The sequence below is a fragment of the Podarcis gaigeae genome (assembly GCF_964106915.1).
Source record: "Podarcis gaigeae genome assembly, chromosome: 11".
In the NCBI taxonomy this organism is placed as follows: domain Eukaryota; kingdom Metazoa; phylum Chordata; class Lepidosauria; order Squamata; family Lacertidae; genus Podarcis; species Podarcis gaigeae.
The window spans coordinates 35,829,325-35,844,520 of NC_139687.1; the positions used below are offsets into that span (position 1 = coordinate 35,829,325).

The following is a 15,196-nucleotide window of genomic DNA, read 5'->3' on the forward strand; positions in this document are numbered from 1 at the left end:
TGGGTGATTATGTCGAAAAGGAATCAGTTTGAAGTCATAAAACCTCGAAATCTTCCATAAATTGGTGCAGCAAAGCATAAAGTTGGGGGATCAAAACTAAGTTAATGGGGCAGCCGTCCCACGAAGAATTGTCAAAGGACTCTGACGAACTGTTGGCATCCAGATTGAAGGAAAAAAACCTCCTCTCTGACAGTGCTCGCATCAGCTTCTTCTGCAACAGGCATCAAGAGTACCTCCGTTTTTTCTCGGAAGAGAAGGACTTGGTGTACTGTGCAGATATTGCTCAGCTTCTGCTCAAGCTTGTCGTGCCACAGTACGAACCCAAAGATTGGAGACTGTTCATTGACAGCAGCAAGCGATCACTGAAATGTGTTCTGCTACACAACGGCAACCAGTTTGCCTCTATACCCCTGGCTCACTCGAGTACACTGAAGGTGAAGCGGTGAAGTATGTGCTGGAGAAAATTGGTTATGATCAACATAAGTGGTTTATTTGTGTTGACCTGAAGATGGTGAACTTTTTGTTGGGACAACAATCTGGCTTCACCAAGTACCCATGTTTTCTGTGCATGTGGGATAGTAGGGACTGTGCTCAGCATTACACGAAGGACTGGCCTGTGCGAGAGGAATTGTTGCCTTGCAAAGAAAGGAACATCATCAACGACCCTCTGGTGGACAGAGACAGAATACTCTTCCCACCGCTGCACATCGAGCTCGGCTTAATCAAGCAGTTCACCAAGGCTCTGGACAAGGATGGCAACTGCTTCACTTACTTGTGCCAGGCTTTTCCAGGATTGATCATGGAGAAGTTGAAAGCTGGCATCTTTGACGGTCCTCAGATCTGTCAGCTCATCAGAGATCCAGAGTTCGGAAACTCAATGAACGAAGTGGAACTGGAAGCGTGGAAGGCATTTGTTCTGGTAGTGAAGAACTTTCTTGGCAACAATAAGGCCAGAAACTGCGCAGAACTTGTTAACAACATGCTGACTGCTTTCAGATACCTGGGCTGCAACATGAGCATCAAGATGCACTACCTATTTTCACATATGGACCGCTTTCCTGAGAACCTGGGTTCAATGAGTGACGAGCAGGGGGAGAGATTCCATCAAGACATGAAAGAGATGGAGACCAGGTATCAGGTTCGCTGGGACGCAGTCATGATGGCTGACTACTGTTGGACTCTGAAGAGAGACCTCCCTGCCGCTGAGCATTCCAGGAGTTCCAAGAAATGGAAGTTCAAGCCCTGATGTTTGAAAAAAGGTGAAGCAACATGCAATTTACGTGTACTTACCTTTATCAATTCCCACCATTCAGTTTACAGTAATCGATGTTTCTATCAGGTAATCAATATATGTTGTTGGAAAAACATTTTTTTCTCTTAAAAACATATTTAGGATTATATGTGTTGACAAAAATCAGCTGAAAATGCCACAAAAATGTAATTGATCTGATTTTTTTCAAATCAACATAGCACAAAAACCTGACCTGATGGAGAGAAACGGATGCCATTTCCTGATTCAGCAGTGCAAAAATACCCTAAATCAGTTGTAGAAATCTAGACAACATTCAAAAAGTAAAAAATTGTTGCCCAGTGTTATGATCAATTATGCAGGGCGGGGCTTACCTGCCCCCCCCCCCATATTTTATTCAAGTTGGCACCCCTACTCCTAATCAGGTGAGCAGGCATTCCAGCAGCCATCACATATGTATTGCTCTGCTCACATGATACATGTTGGTGGTGGTAGCAGCTATGGTGCCGCTGTTGCTTTACAGCATTTGAGTGGGAAGTGAAAAGACACCAGGTGGAGCAGTGAGCAAGTAGCACCACAGTGTTGGAGGAAAGAGCTGTATGTGCCCCACATACTGCCCTGCACTCCCTATTGTAGCCTGCTGTCTTGTAGTGCAGTAAAACACACACCTTGTTAGTTCATAATAAAGTAAGATTGAACTGCCTATCAATTGGTTTCTGCATGTAGAATGCAGAGGGCACTATCTTTGCATTTGCCTCAAGAAGCAAGTTGCCTTGGGTTGGTCCTGATTAGGTGATCAAAGTAAAAAAAATCTAATTAAAATATTTTAATCATGAACCAATCTATGAATATGTGAATTTTAACACATATAGTAGCTCTGTTGATTACAGCGTGCTGCTGATAATGCCATGGTTGAAGGTTTGATCCCCATAAGGCACATCTGAATGTTCCTGCATTGCAGAGTTGGACTAGATGATCCTAAGGGTCCCTTGCAACTCTATGAATTTATGATTCAAGTCTATGATTCAAGGTATGCTATATTTATCATAGAACTATGCTATATTTATCCTAATAGCAGAATTTGGTCAAAGTAAAGTTCTGCTGGATCTGGATTTGACATTAATAAACTAAATCTAGCTCAATATTCAAATAATGGATCAATGCCACTTCTAAATGGAATTATGACTCAGTTTTTTACATAAGAACAAACAAAGGTCGACCTGCACACTGTCTTCATTTCTGATATTTCCAAGAGTGTAATTTAATGAAAGGACATGCATAGATACAGTACCTAAACCAGGACAGCAGGCACTAGTCTACACAATTCCATGTTTTACAAGGCATACAGAAATGAAATATATATCTTTTCATGCAAAGCAGCAAATTTATTTGTTTGTTTCATAGTTGCATGAAGTACATAACTTGTTTCTTTTTTTAAAAAATGATGACCCCCCCAGTGGTGCAATGGGTCAGTGCATCTGGCTGTTAACAAGAAAGTTGGTGGTTCAAGTCCACCCAGGGACAGGGGTGGGCAGGGTTTCTATATTGCAGGGGGTTGGACTAGATAACCCTCAGGTCCTTTCCAACTCTACAATTCTATGATTCTATGAAAATGGATAACATAGTTAATTACATTCCTCAGTTAACATAATCCAACATTCTTCAGTAACCACACCCTCAGGACTAGTAAAATTCATACTTATGTAACTGTTCTCACTATCCTATGCAAATATGTACTTATTTAAAATAAGTTACACATAAGTTACACTTAAGTTACACTTAAAAATAAAACAAAAATTCCACCCCTTTACTACTTGTGCGCAAACTAAAAGGTAATTTAGTTATTAATTGCCATTCACTGATATTCTTAAAATACCACTATCCTAGTCTGAATCCCAGGAATCCTTGTTTGAAGAAAGCTCTTGTTTTTGAAATTATCATTTGGATATCTGTCTGGATGCATTTTACATTCTACCTCAGGAGATTGGGAATGTAAGCAGACAACACAGGATAAATAATTTCTTCTATGTAACTGACAAACTGAAAATCATAAGTCCTTTATATTTTTTTCTCTACTTTTTTATTCTTATACAGTGGTACCTCGGGTTACATACGCTACAGGTTACACACTCCGCTAACCTTTGCTTCAGGATAAGAACAGAAATCGGGCTCCAGCGGCACGGCGGCAGCAGGAGGCCCCATTAGCTAAAGTGGTGCTTCAGGTTAAGAACAGTTTCAGGTTAAGAACGGACCTCCGGAATGAATTAAGTTCTTAACCCGAGGTACCACTGTATACGTCTCTTCTTTTTTCTTCTCTCTCCCTCTCTTTACTATGATGTCCTCTGCTCTGGGCTGTTATTGGGGTTCAGGATCACACACACTTGAAGATTATGGATGGGTGGAAGGACCCTGGATAAGAGCCAGGGAAGGGAAGACCTCCCAGGGTGTGTGACTGGAAGAAGACAGGAAAGCTCCCAGGTGAGAGCTGGGAGGGTCCACTATTTTTTGTGTGAGATAAGGGTTAAGAGCAATGATTTTTTCCCTAGATATATAGGTGCTGATACTCACCATGAAGATATTACAATAAGTGCCACACAACTAAAAAAGAGGTGCTGGTACTGTGTACCCTTGCGCACCCCCTGAAAAAAGCACTGGTTAAGAGTCAGGACTCTGCATTTTCTTTTCTCTTTGTTTTATCTAGGTTCATTCCTTTTGTTTTATTGTATCACAAAAAAAGTTTTAATAAAATCTTACGGGGGGGGGGGGGAGAAAACTATGTTCCTGTTTCTTCAGAACTGAATATTTGTATATCATTTACTTATTTATTTAAAAGGGAGGATATGCTGGGTTTACTCCTGTCAAGAACTTACCGGTAGCTAGACTGATATGAAAGTTTTAAGGAAATGTGGTATTTAGAGCACATTTCCACTGCAGTGTGGTAAAGGTAAGAGAGAAGTTAGTAGCTCAGGCCTTGCCAAAAACCTCTGAGATTTTGCCACCCCATATAGATACAGGAGCTTGATAAAGAAGCCCTGTTCACAAGACATACTGTTATTTGTGAAATAGTGACATGTGGTGTTGGGAGAGGGATTGCACCGGCTGCCTGTGCCCCCAACACCATTGATCTCACAAACCCTTTCCTTCCTTTGTATTCGTTAACTGAACTTGAGGAGGCAAGGATTGCAAGACACACCTTCAGTGAACCTTAATTGCCATTTTTATAGTGAACCCTACCTGAACCGTTTGACTGAAGACTATGTTTCCAAATAAAGGACCTAAAAAAAGCACATTGGAATCCCAGGGGTGGGTGGTTGTATGCTTAGGACCTTAAGCGACTTTTGTTTTCAGTTTGGGGTGTTATGTGGAGGAAGGAGAGAGTAGGCAGTCATTTAGCACGGTTATATGGGCGGAAGGGCCACACACACCATTAATTTTACCATGCATCTGAATGAGTAACAGAAGCAACTGGCATATCCTGGTCAACGGGAGGCTTTTCTTACAGGACCAACTGTAATCCTATACCAGATGAGCAAGCCCCACTGAACTCAGAGCGGCTTACTTCTGAGTAGCCACACGCCCTTTGCTAGTATTCAAACACTTACAGTCAGCCCCAGAGGGTGACTTGTGACGCCTCTGTGAAGTGTTTCCACAACTAATTGTAACGTGTGTGTGTGTGTGTGTGTGTGTGTGTGTGTGTGTGTGTGTGTGTATTTGTCACCTCCTGGCAAGCAGCTCCTCTTCGTCCCCGTCGCTCTCAGGGACAGAACCCTCCACTATCGTCTCATCGCTGTCGGTCTCGCAGGGGCCGCCTCCCTCCGACATGGCTGCTACTTACGCACCTCACCCCTCCCAACTCCCTCTCAGGGACTTTTGCTCTTTGCCCGAAGCCAATTCCCCCTCCTTGCAAACAACCACAGGGCCCCCGGCCCAAACGAAAGCCGCCTTCTGCTCAGGCAACACTTCCGCCCCTCGAGACTCTCTGAGGGGAGGCCCGGTGCATTTCGGGGGTCGTAGTCCTCCGCGCAAGATCCTGGTCCCTGACTAAGGCAAGGAGCGTGTATCGTGCGGGCATGGGGGGGGGGGGGCGGTGAGGGTGTCAAGCGAAAGGGCATCCGAAAACACGTATTTATTTAGTTAGTTACTTTACGTGTCGTTGTTGCTGTTTTCCAGAGCACCTTACAGGAGGAAAGGACTTGGGATGATGATGATGATGATTTTATACCCCACTCATCTGTCTGAGTTTGCCCAGTCACTCTGCTCGGCTCCCAAAAGACTATTAAAAACACGATAAAGAGGTAGCTGTGCAAGGCGGCCGCTTATAACGAAAACAAATAAATTACAAACGAGTAAGAGATGAGAAAGTGCTACCCATTAGCTGGGCAGAACACGGGGACGATTGCCAGCCGAGAGAGATCACTTGGCAAGATTTCTGAATCTTAACTTCCGCTGCTGAAATACAATTAAAAAGGTATGCATTTAATAGGGAGTTAAATGCGTTCAGGGACACAGGGCTGATTTGCAGGTAAACTGGATGTAGGTCAGTACTTTGTATTTTAATTTCAAAAAAATCACTTCCACTCTTTCCTTTTCATCTTCTGTTCCCTGCGCATCAAACGTTGCCACAGTTTTGGAGCATAGCTTCTGTTCCTTGAACAGCTACATGACCTAAACAGGCAAAGCCTTTCCCCCCACATCCCTCTTATTTATGCCCTGAAATCATTCCCCTGCTCAGTTTCTGCATAAAAGCACAGAAGCTTTTTTATTCATAACTTTGCTATAGCTACGGCAAACTGGTTATGTGAAGAGATGGTTTATGAATCATAAGTCATCTCTTCATGTGCCATGCATTTTTTGAGAAAATGCAGTCAACAGCTTATATTTGCCGTAGCTGATTCACACCATTGGTTTACCACACCTCAATTCAGTATGGGTGGATTACTGAAAAAGAAACCCAGAAACAGATTGTGTGCATTGGCCTAATGTCAGATTTTATTGCTAGAATCTGGATGCATAACAAAATACTTTGGACTTCAAGCATTTACCCTAATCCACTTAACCTGGAGCAATCATCATTTGTATTATTTGTAAAATATTTTATTTTCTTCAGTATAAAAAACAAATATACATGCAAACTTGTAGAAAAGTCCTTGCCTGGTAACCACACATGGACTTCCCTAGTATACTGTATGCAGATTGTGAACTTCAGTTTCCCTCAGGTTAACTCAGGGCTTTCTTTTTCCTACATTTGTTCCAGCTATATATATAAATTAAAATAAAACCAGTTCCACACCTATAATCATCTCCCTGGCTTTAGATACTCTAGAGCACTTGGAAGGCAGAAACTTAGAAGGTGGAGCCTTTAGTCGCATGGAAATTAGACTAATTTTCTGTCTGCCAAACAACTATCCAACTGTTGTTTGTTGTTGTTTAGTTGTGTCCTACTCTTCATGGACCAGAGCACGCCAGGCACTCCTGTCTTACACAGCCTCCCGCAGTTTGGTCAAACTCATGCTGGTAGCTTCGAGAACACTGTCCAATTATCTCGTCCTCTGTCGTCCCCTTCTCCTTGTGTCCTCCATCTTTCCCAACATCAGGGTCTTTTCCAGGGAGTCTTCTCTTCCCATGAGGTGGCCAAAGTATTGGAGCCTCAGCTTCACGATCGGTCCTTCCAGTGAGCACTCAGGGCTGATTTCCTTAAGAATGGATAGGTTTGATCTTCTTGCAGTCCATGGGACTCTCAAGAGTCTCCTCCAGCACACCCTGCCAAACCAAAAAAAAATCTCAAAACCAAAACGTTGGCAAAATGTTGAGCTCCATTTGAAATATTAGTTCTGTCCTAAGTATTTCTTCAAATGGTTGAAATGATTTCAACTCTAGCAGCACAATTCAAGTTTTCTCAAAATACTCTGTGACAGAGAACATATAATCAAATCCCGCAGGTGCAATGCAATTTCTGTCAGGTTGGTTTTTTTTTAAATTAACCATATTTAAGTATGACCACTGTGGCCAGAGGAAATAGCTTCTCTGACTGCCTTTCACCACCCAGGCTAGAGGGTTTTACTCTGTTTCTGTATCTTCAGATCTGCCTTTTATTGTGCTTTGTTGAACTACTTTGAGTGTAATGTATACAGGAAAGTGGCATACAACTACTAACCAAGCTGCCGTCTTAAGCACACTTACCTGGGAGTCAATCCCTTGAATTCAATAGGACTTATTTCTGTGACAGACATGACTAGGATTGCACTATTATTTATTTCCTTAAACAAAGCCCAAGTAACTACCATTTTGAGGTCACAGGGTAGGTTACAACAATTTTACAATGCAGTAGTAAAATCAGTTAACACTGTTGGTAACTACTCTGTTTTTCTATAGGTGCTATATAATTATAATAATTGCTATTTGATTACAATTCTATTTTATTACCGTGTTATTATTATATTTATATGTCACAATAGTGACACAGCAGATGTGTGAATAATTTGCAGTATGTGTGTACTACAGAATGGCTTGCTGAAAAATATTCGGGAGGCATTGACCCCCTCACTAAGTAGTATACTATAGTGGCATGTTCTGAAATGACAATCCTCATAGCCACATCCTTCTGAGTCTACATAACAAAAATGAGGTTTTGACCAATGTAGACTATGGTTTCAATACTAAGCCACCTTTTCTCTCCCCTGACCCCCAGCCTAAGACTGCATGCAAAAGGTTGCTTAATATTGTGTAACATTTTGATCAGAATGAAGGCATTTTGGAATTTCTCAAAATAAAAGTAGCAGCACCTTTTTCTGCTTAGCTTACAGGTATTTGGTGGGTTTCTCTCTGAGAAAAACTTGCTTATTTGACATGCAAAATATTGGCACAAAGCACCCCAGTTCTTCATCCCTGCTCCACTGCACTGCTGTATAAAAACTTCAAGCTGCAAATGATAAAGGAAACAACTGACACAGAGGGCAGCTATATCAGAGGCATAGTGGGGGGCGGCACTTAACAAGGGGCCTACAGAGCACTCTCCTGGGAGTGATGTGGTGGCTCAGGCATCTACAGGCTCTGACTCTGCGCTGTTTGAAAGAGCAGTGTGGGGTTTGCATCCACCCGTTGCCTCCCTCTCAGCCGCCCTACAGCTGATGCGGAGGTGGCAGTTGGACTCCCTGAAGGCTGTATGCTGCAGGGTGCCAGAGCGGAACGCGGCTCGGACACTGGGATTCTAGCATGCCCTGCCCCGCCCCACCCTGTGGGCACCTCACCCTGCGGCGCCTCACCCCACCCCCACGGGCACCCTGCCCCACCCCCATGCACACCCTGCACCCCAGGTGCCCAAGTGGCTAGCTACACAAGTACAGTGGTACCTCGGGTTACAAATGCTTCGGGTTACAAGTGCTTCAGGTTACAGACTCCGCTAACCCGGTAGTAGTACCTCGGGTTAAGAACTTTACTTCAGGATGAGAACAGAAATCGTGTGGCAGTGGGAGGCTAAAGTGGTTAAGAGTTTCAGGTTACAAACGGAGCTCTGAAACAAAGTAAGTTCTTAACCAGAGGTACCACTGTATTACAAGTGAAATTAGGTCCACTTCCCATGTCCCCAACTAATATTTGTGGTCCTTAATAGCAAATGCCCCTCTGTCTTTCACATCTGTTTTCAATAATGATCAGATCTGTTGTGTGTAACTAGAGAAGTATGCTTGAAAGTGATTGGCCGAGAGAAGGGCTGTAGCTCAGTGGGTAGAGCATTTGCTTTGCCTGCAGAAAGCCCCGGGTTCAATTCCTGACAGCATCTCCAGGTGGGGGCTGGGGAAGAGAGTCCCTGCATGAAAACTTGGAGAGCCATTGCTGCCAGTTAGTGTAGAGTCTAGACGATACTGAGCAAGACGGACCCAATGGTCTGATTCAGTATAAGGCTGCTCCCTATGCTCCTGCTTGAAAGATAGTATCCAACAGAGTTAGAACAGATGTAAGTTAGTCATTTCCATTATTATTTTTATTAATGGGCGTATTCTGAGAAGGACTAAGAGTATGTTGTCACCCTGGGCTCCCTAGGGAGGAAGGGCAAGACATGTATACACTAGAATTTGAAACACACAGGACCCATTTTCCCACAAGCTGCTTTGGTGCATGGTGCTTCGCAATTGTACATACCTTCATATGATAATGTTGCCTGAAGTAAGAGTTACCTATCTGTGCAGTCTATTAATTAGTCCATTAATTAGTGTGTCCATGCCCCCTAAGCACTGGCGGAAACACACATGCGCGCACGCACAGTTCCTCGCTTTTAAAAAGTATTTTTTCACACATTTTTTTTTTAATATACTGGAAGTCTGGTAGGAATATAGTGGCAGTCTGGTAGGAGATGAGGAATGGTACAGCTCTGCAGCATCACTTGGTGACCTATAGGACACTCTCTGTAGCAACAGCAAACCCTTGAGAAGCGCACTCTCAGCACAAAATGGATTAAAACAGCCCCTGCAGAAAGCACTTTGGATGACATAGGAATGATGTCATGTGTACAGCATCCACAAAAGTGTTTGTATCCAGCACTGAATGCAAATGATCACACAGTGTATACACACCCAAGCATTGGATACATCCCAATTTAGCTAGATTTAAAGAGCAAAACATCAACCCAGCCAATTCTTTCTTCCCTTAGCAAGTGTGCTTGGGATCAAATTTCAGTTAGGACAAGGGCAGGGTTACACACCTGATTTGACATGGGTTAATCCTAATGTGGCATGGGCTCTTCTGTGCAGGTTATTTAATTTTTAAAGCTATGCAGTGACAAACTTAAGCAAGTCTTGAAAGATATGTGGAAGGTGGAGTTGTAGAACTACAAAGCATGCTCGTGTGTGTATGTGTGTACACACACACAGTGCTTTTTTCTTAAAAAAAGTTTAAGGGTACTCTCATTTTCCTACTCACATTGAAATACTGCCCCTCAATGAGGCCAAAGTTAGATTCACAAAATGTTTAGGGGTATGCGTACCCTTTGTCCCCCCCGGGGGAAAAAGCAGTATTTGTGTGTGTTCATTTAAACAGCCTTAAAATATCAATGATTTCCCTTCTCTTTCCATGATTCAGTTTGCATATCATAAATCCCTGCATATTTTATATAAACTAAACTACCATTATTACATCCATCAAAACTTACTTACACTGTTGAATTTAACTGAATGCTGCCAATGTTTTCAAGTGTACACAATTTCCCCCCATATATTCAATAAACATTTTAAAATCTTCTTTAAATGTATGTTCTTCTTGTTCTCCTGTTTTATATGTTAGGTCCGCAAGCTGCGCATATCCCATCAGTTTAAGTTGCCATTCATCTTTAGTTGAGACCTTGCTCATTTTCCATTTTTGGACTAACAAATCACGGGCCGCAGTAGTGGCATACATAAATAACCTTTTCTGACACCTGGGAATTTCCATCTGAATTATCCCCAACAAAAAGGACTCTGTTTTTTGTTGTTCTTGTTTTTTGAAAAAGTGCTTTAAAACATTTTTCCCCAGTTCATTATAAATTATTTCCCAGTACTCTTTTACCCTTTTACAAAGCATGTTCCCACCAGCCTCCAATGCTCATCTGTGTGGGCTGACATGTCCTTGCCATCCTAGTTACAGCAGCAGAACTTGTAAGTGGACCTTTGTGACTCAAGCACTGAGGAAAGACATTTGTAAGGGGTTCTGCAAAGACACTGATCTGCACTCTTATTGCTGTTAGTAATGGCTGTTTGTGTAAAGATCCATTTTCTCAGAGTTCCCATCAACAAGCTCTCCCTTGTTTGCTTTAGAGGCAGGAGTGGAGAACTTTGGACTCCCATTTCCAATGGCCAGTGGTAATGGAGCTGCAGTCTACCGACACATGGAGGGCCCCTGTTCTAGTGACATCATTGTGCCTAGTGCTTTCTAAACACAAGCGGTCAGGCCCATGCCCTGAGGGGTCAACACAGGGAGCAAAATGGAGCTAGAGTGCACAAGGAAATAAAATGTGAAATGCGAACACCTTGATATGAGATAGGTGTTTCCAGAGTGTGGCAACTGTATGGCTATCTGCCACGATTGGCTGTAGAATTGAGTCCTCTGCCTGCGGGCTTGGAAATTCAAAATGAGTAGGTGGTGCAGGACAGAGCCCACGGATCTCCCTCCCTTCCCCCAGACCCGAGGTCCAAGCCTGAGGTGGGCATGTAAGCATGTTCACAAGCTTCCCTTTGAGCAGGAACTTTGATTGCCTTGTGTTCCTGATCAGGGGAGGCTTGTAATCGTGTTCAGGTGAACAGACTTACAACTCCCTCTTCAGACCTTTCTACTTATTTTTAATATTACATTTGTATACTGACCTTCATCCGTACATCTCAGGGCAGTTCACAGCATAAAAATGGAATATAAAAACACGAAATACATAATGAAAACAAGACACCCCCCCAAACCAATAAGATGAGTCTAGCATGCATAGCCTCACATCATCACGGTGCCGCCCCCCCCCCCCCCATTTAACACCTGAAGAGGTCTTTAGTCAGTATCCTGTTATTCTCTTTTGAAGCTATGGGGACAGTGAGGAAGAAGATGGGGTTAGTCGTCAGATGCTTCAACTGGAATTTTAAAATGCAAAAACCTCTTGCTAACGTAACATGGCAATTTGGGGGGTAGGAGGCCCTTCGGAGCAGACAGGATTTTTGCAGGTTCACACCAGTGGTGTCATACCAATATAACTTCCAGATGGCCTGTTTAACAAGCATTCATTGGAGCGATTAGATGGTACTGACTCTTTAATTAGCATTTTTTATTTAATATTGTGAAGATTAGATGTCTTTGTGTGAAGCAAATGTTCTCCCACACTTTCCAGTGCATTTCCTCCACCACTTTCCTTATTGCAAAAGGTCTGATGGGTGGAGATGGGACAGGTGTGTTCTGCAAGAGCTCCAAGTCAGCTTTAATTGTGCAGCCTGAATTTACCACACCAAGAGCCTTTGTGTTCCATCAGTGCAAAGAGATTTAGCGGTGATTTGGTCTTTGTCCACCAGGTGTAACTGTAGGATAGCACTGCAAGGTGAGTCCAACATCAGGTGCTTGATGTAAAGAAACCGAGAAAAATAGCATTAACCTCAGAAAGAACTGACCACAGGGCACCAGCAACAATTATTATTATTATTGTAGGTGTATGCAGCAATAAGGCATGGATGTAATTAAAGTATGCTGTAGTAGACCTCCTCTCACTTCAGAAATTGTTTAGCAATGCTCCTCCATTATTGCCACCACACAAGCGTTGCTTAACTCCAACTTACTTCCTCCTGCAACTGATGTTTAAGGAAATTCATGTGGATGACAGGCATACTTTGTTCAGTGACTATACCTGGAACTCAACTCAACTAATACAGAAAATGAGGAAGTTTAATTTTGCCCTGGTGTATCCTGGTACTTGCATTTATTCCCCACAAAGTCCACTGCTTACAAATGCCTCTCCACTACTTACAATCATGTGTTTGACAAATTGGGCTCTAGTACACCAAGCCTTATGCTATAATAAAATTAGCTGGTTTTTAAAGTGCCACAAGGCTTTTTTTTTTTACTGCAACGGACTGATAAACTACCCTCCTAGAAATGGGTAAACATGAGGGAAGGGAAAAAAAATCCTTCCAGTAGCTCCTTAAAGACCAACTAAGTTAGTTCTTGGTATGAGCTTTCGTCTGAAGAAGTGTGCATGCACACGAAAGCTCATACCAAGAACTAACTTAGTTGGTCTTTAAGGTGCTACTGGAAGGAATTTTTTTTGTTTTGACTATGGCAGACCAACACGGCTACCTATCTGTATGAGGGAAGGAGTCAGAATGGGTGGCCTGAGGGAAGATTGCAGTTGTCTTGGCAAGAGATCATCAGCGAGCCAATGGGCAACATGTTTTGCAATGTGTAAAGAGGATATGGGGCATGACTGAATACCGGGAACAAAGGAGACAGTAATAGCAGGTAATCAAGAGATCAATGGCAAGCAACAGTGGACACCTTTGGTACAGTTGGGTGTGTTGATTACAACATATATTTATCTTCTGCAAATTATAGCGTTGTTGCTGCTGCTTCTTCTTAAGCATTCACTCGGTAAAGATAAAGGACCCCTGGACAGTTAAGTCCAGTCAAAGGCAACTATGGGGGTGAGGCACTCATCTCGCTTTTAGGCCAAGGGAGCCAGCATCTGTCCACAGACAGCTTTCTAGGTCATGTGGCCAGCATGACAAAACCACTTCTGGCACAACGGAAGACCGTGATGCTGTTACTGGGAAATTGGAAAGGGGGGCATGAGAGACCTCCCCTGCCCAGCCCTGCCTCTCCACACCACAAGGCAAAGAGAAAGAGCTTCTGCTGCACATTATCAAATCTAGCAATTCACTGATAAACGTATCAATGTACTGGCTCAATGTGATAACTTTAGAAATTCATAAGAAATCACATTGTTGTATCAGTCTTCTCAGTTCTAATGGCATTTAGGACCCAAGGAAGTGATGTTTAAGAAGAGGTTAGTGAGTCCACCTTAATCCCCGAGATAGATGTACAGCCCTGCGTCCGCAGGACCTTCCCAAAGATTCATGACCGGTGATATCCTCTAAGAGTCTCACGACAATAACCATCTCAATCACAATGCCTACCTGCCCCATAGTGGGATGAAACCCAGACAAGACAAAGTGGTGACTTGACTCAGGGACCAGGGAACTGTAAATGCTTTCCTTTGTACAGTGGTACCTCGAGTTACAGACACTTCAGGTTACAGACACTTCAGGTTACAAACTCCGCTAACCCAGAAATAGTACCTCAAGTTAAGAACTTTGCTTCAGGATGAGAACAGAAATTGTCCGGTGGTGCAGCAGCAGTGGGAGGCCCCATTAGCTAAAGTGGTGCTTCAGGTTAAGAACAGTTTTTTTTATTTTTTTAAAATAATTTTTATTAAATTTTCCATTTTAACAATCCAATCAAATCACATTAAATATTCCAAATTATACAAATACATATTATATAGTCCAAATATTCCGCCAAATTTTTATTGGGACTTCCCATGCTTCAAGTTCAGTGGGGCTCTGATCATCTTACATCTCTACTGCCTTGAGTTTCCAACAGTTCCTTTAAATCTTCCTGTTGTTACCCTCCCTTCCTTCTTTCATGCCCTCTGAGTTGTTTCCACAGGTGAGTTGAAGTAAACAATGATATGCTTCTGTGTGAAATTAGTATGCTTCACTCTCCCACTATTGCAGCTGGTAAGCAATAGTTTGCAGTATATCCTCACACGCTGGTGTTTATGCCAAATCAATCCAAAAGTCCATTTTGCCACTGGCAGACGCCATCTTCTCTCACAGACCAATTGCATCAAACATTAGCCTTTCAAGGGGAGATTTGCCAAGTCAGACTTGAAATGCAGATATATTAACAAATTAAGAGCTCACCTCCCCCTATGACTATTTATCTCTGCAGCCTTGTCTTTCCAAAGTTTCTTGAAGTCCTTCCAGCGGCTAGCGAGATCCAGCTGCTTTCTAATATCCATATTTGGAGAGTCTTTTATCTTCTTCCAAGCGTTTCAAAAAACAAAAGCCTTGGTTATATAGTATTGTTATTTTCACAGTTTATTTTTTCCCATCTCACTTGCTATAAATAATGTAAACGGTTCTTCGGGGGGGGGGGAGGAGGTTGTCAAGTATTGTAATAAATCGTGGTTAAAAAAAACCCTTTACCCCCCCTCCTTTTCCATTCCGTTCCAACGTACCGGCTTAGATGTTATTCTTTCTTCCTCTCCGTCGCTCTTAGCACCTCAGTGGCTGGCTTAATTGGCAGATTAATTTTCCCCTCTTCGCTTGAAGCATGTCCAAAACTTATATCCAATTTTTCATCTTAAGAAATGGAACTTGGGGACAGTGTCCAGGAGATCCGAACTCCCTCAGGGGCTTTCCATCCAGTGCCCCACCCCCTCCTTCTTTACGA

The 15,196-nt window shown here is 42.8% G+C and overlaps 1 protein-coding gene and 1 long non-coding RNA gene across 15 annotated transcripts in view; one reads left to right on the forward strand and one right to left on the reverse strand.

The window, feature by feature from the left end:
* The window catches only part of ANKRD31 (ankyrin repeat domain 31), a 52,723-nt gene extending 47,434 nt beyond the window's left edge, over window positions 1-5,289 (reverse strand). For 6 of the 13 annotated variants that reach the window (XM_083703087.1, XM_083703083.1, XM_083703079.1 and 3 more), the window contains exon 1: window positions 4,968-5,287. In XM_083703087.1, coding sequence (XP_083559213.1) covers window positions 4,968-5,071 — 104 coding nt within the window. In that variant the 5' untranslated portion in view covers window positions 5,072-5,287. Of the gene's footprint in view, window positions 1-4,119; window positions 4,413-4,483 lie in introns of those variants that run through there. The other 7 variants (XR_014556280.1, XM_083703080.1, XM_083703089.1 and 4 more) reach the window with 7 other exon arrangements.
* On the forward strand, window positions 5,210-10,054 carry LOC310827386. 2 transcript variants are annotated; one of them, XR_014556326.1, is made up of 3 exons: window positions 5,210-5,295; window positions 5,420-5,717; window positions 9,580-10,054. It is a non-coding gene; the product is annotated as an uncharacterized lncRNA (long non-coding RNA). The 2 variants fall into 2 exon arrangements; XR_014556327.1 differs by lacking the exon at window positions 9,580-10,054 and having other exon boundaries at window positions 5,420-8,021.
* Window positions 10,055-15,196: the final 5,142 nt, after the last annotated feature.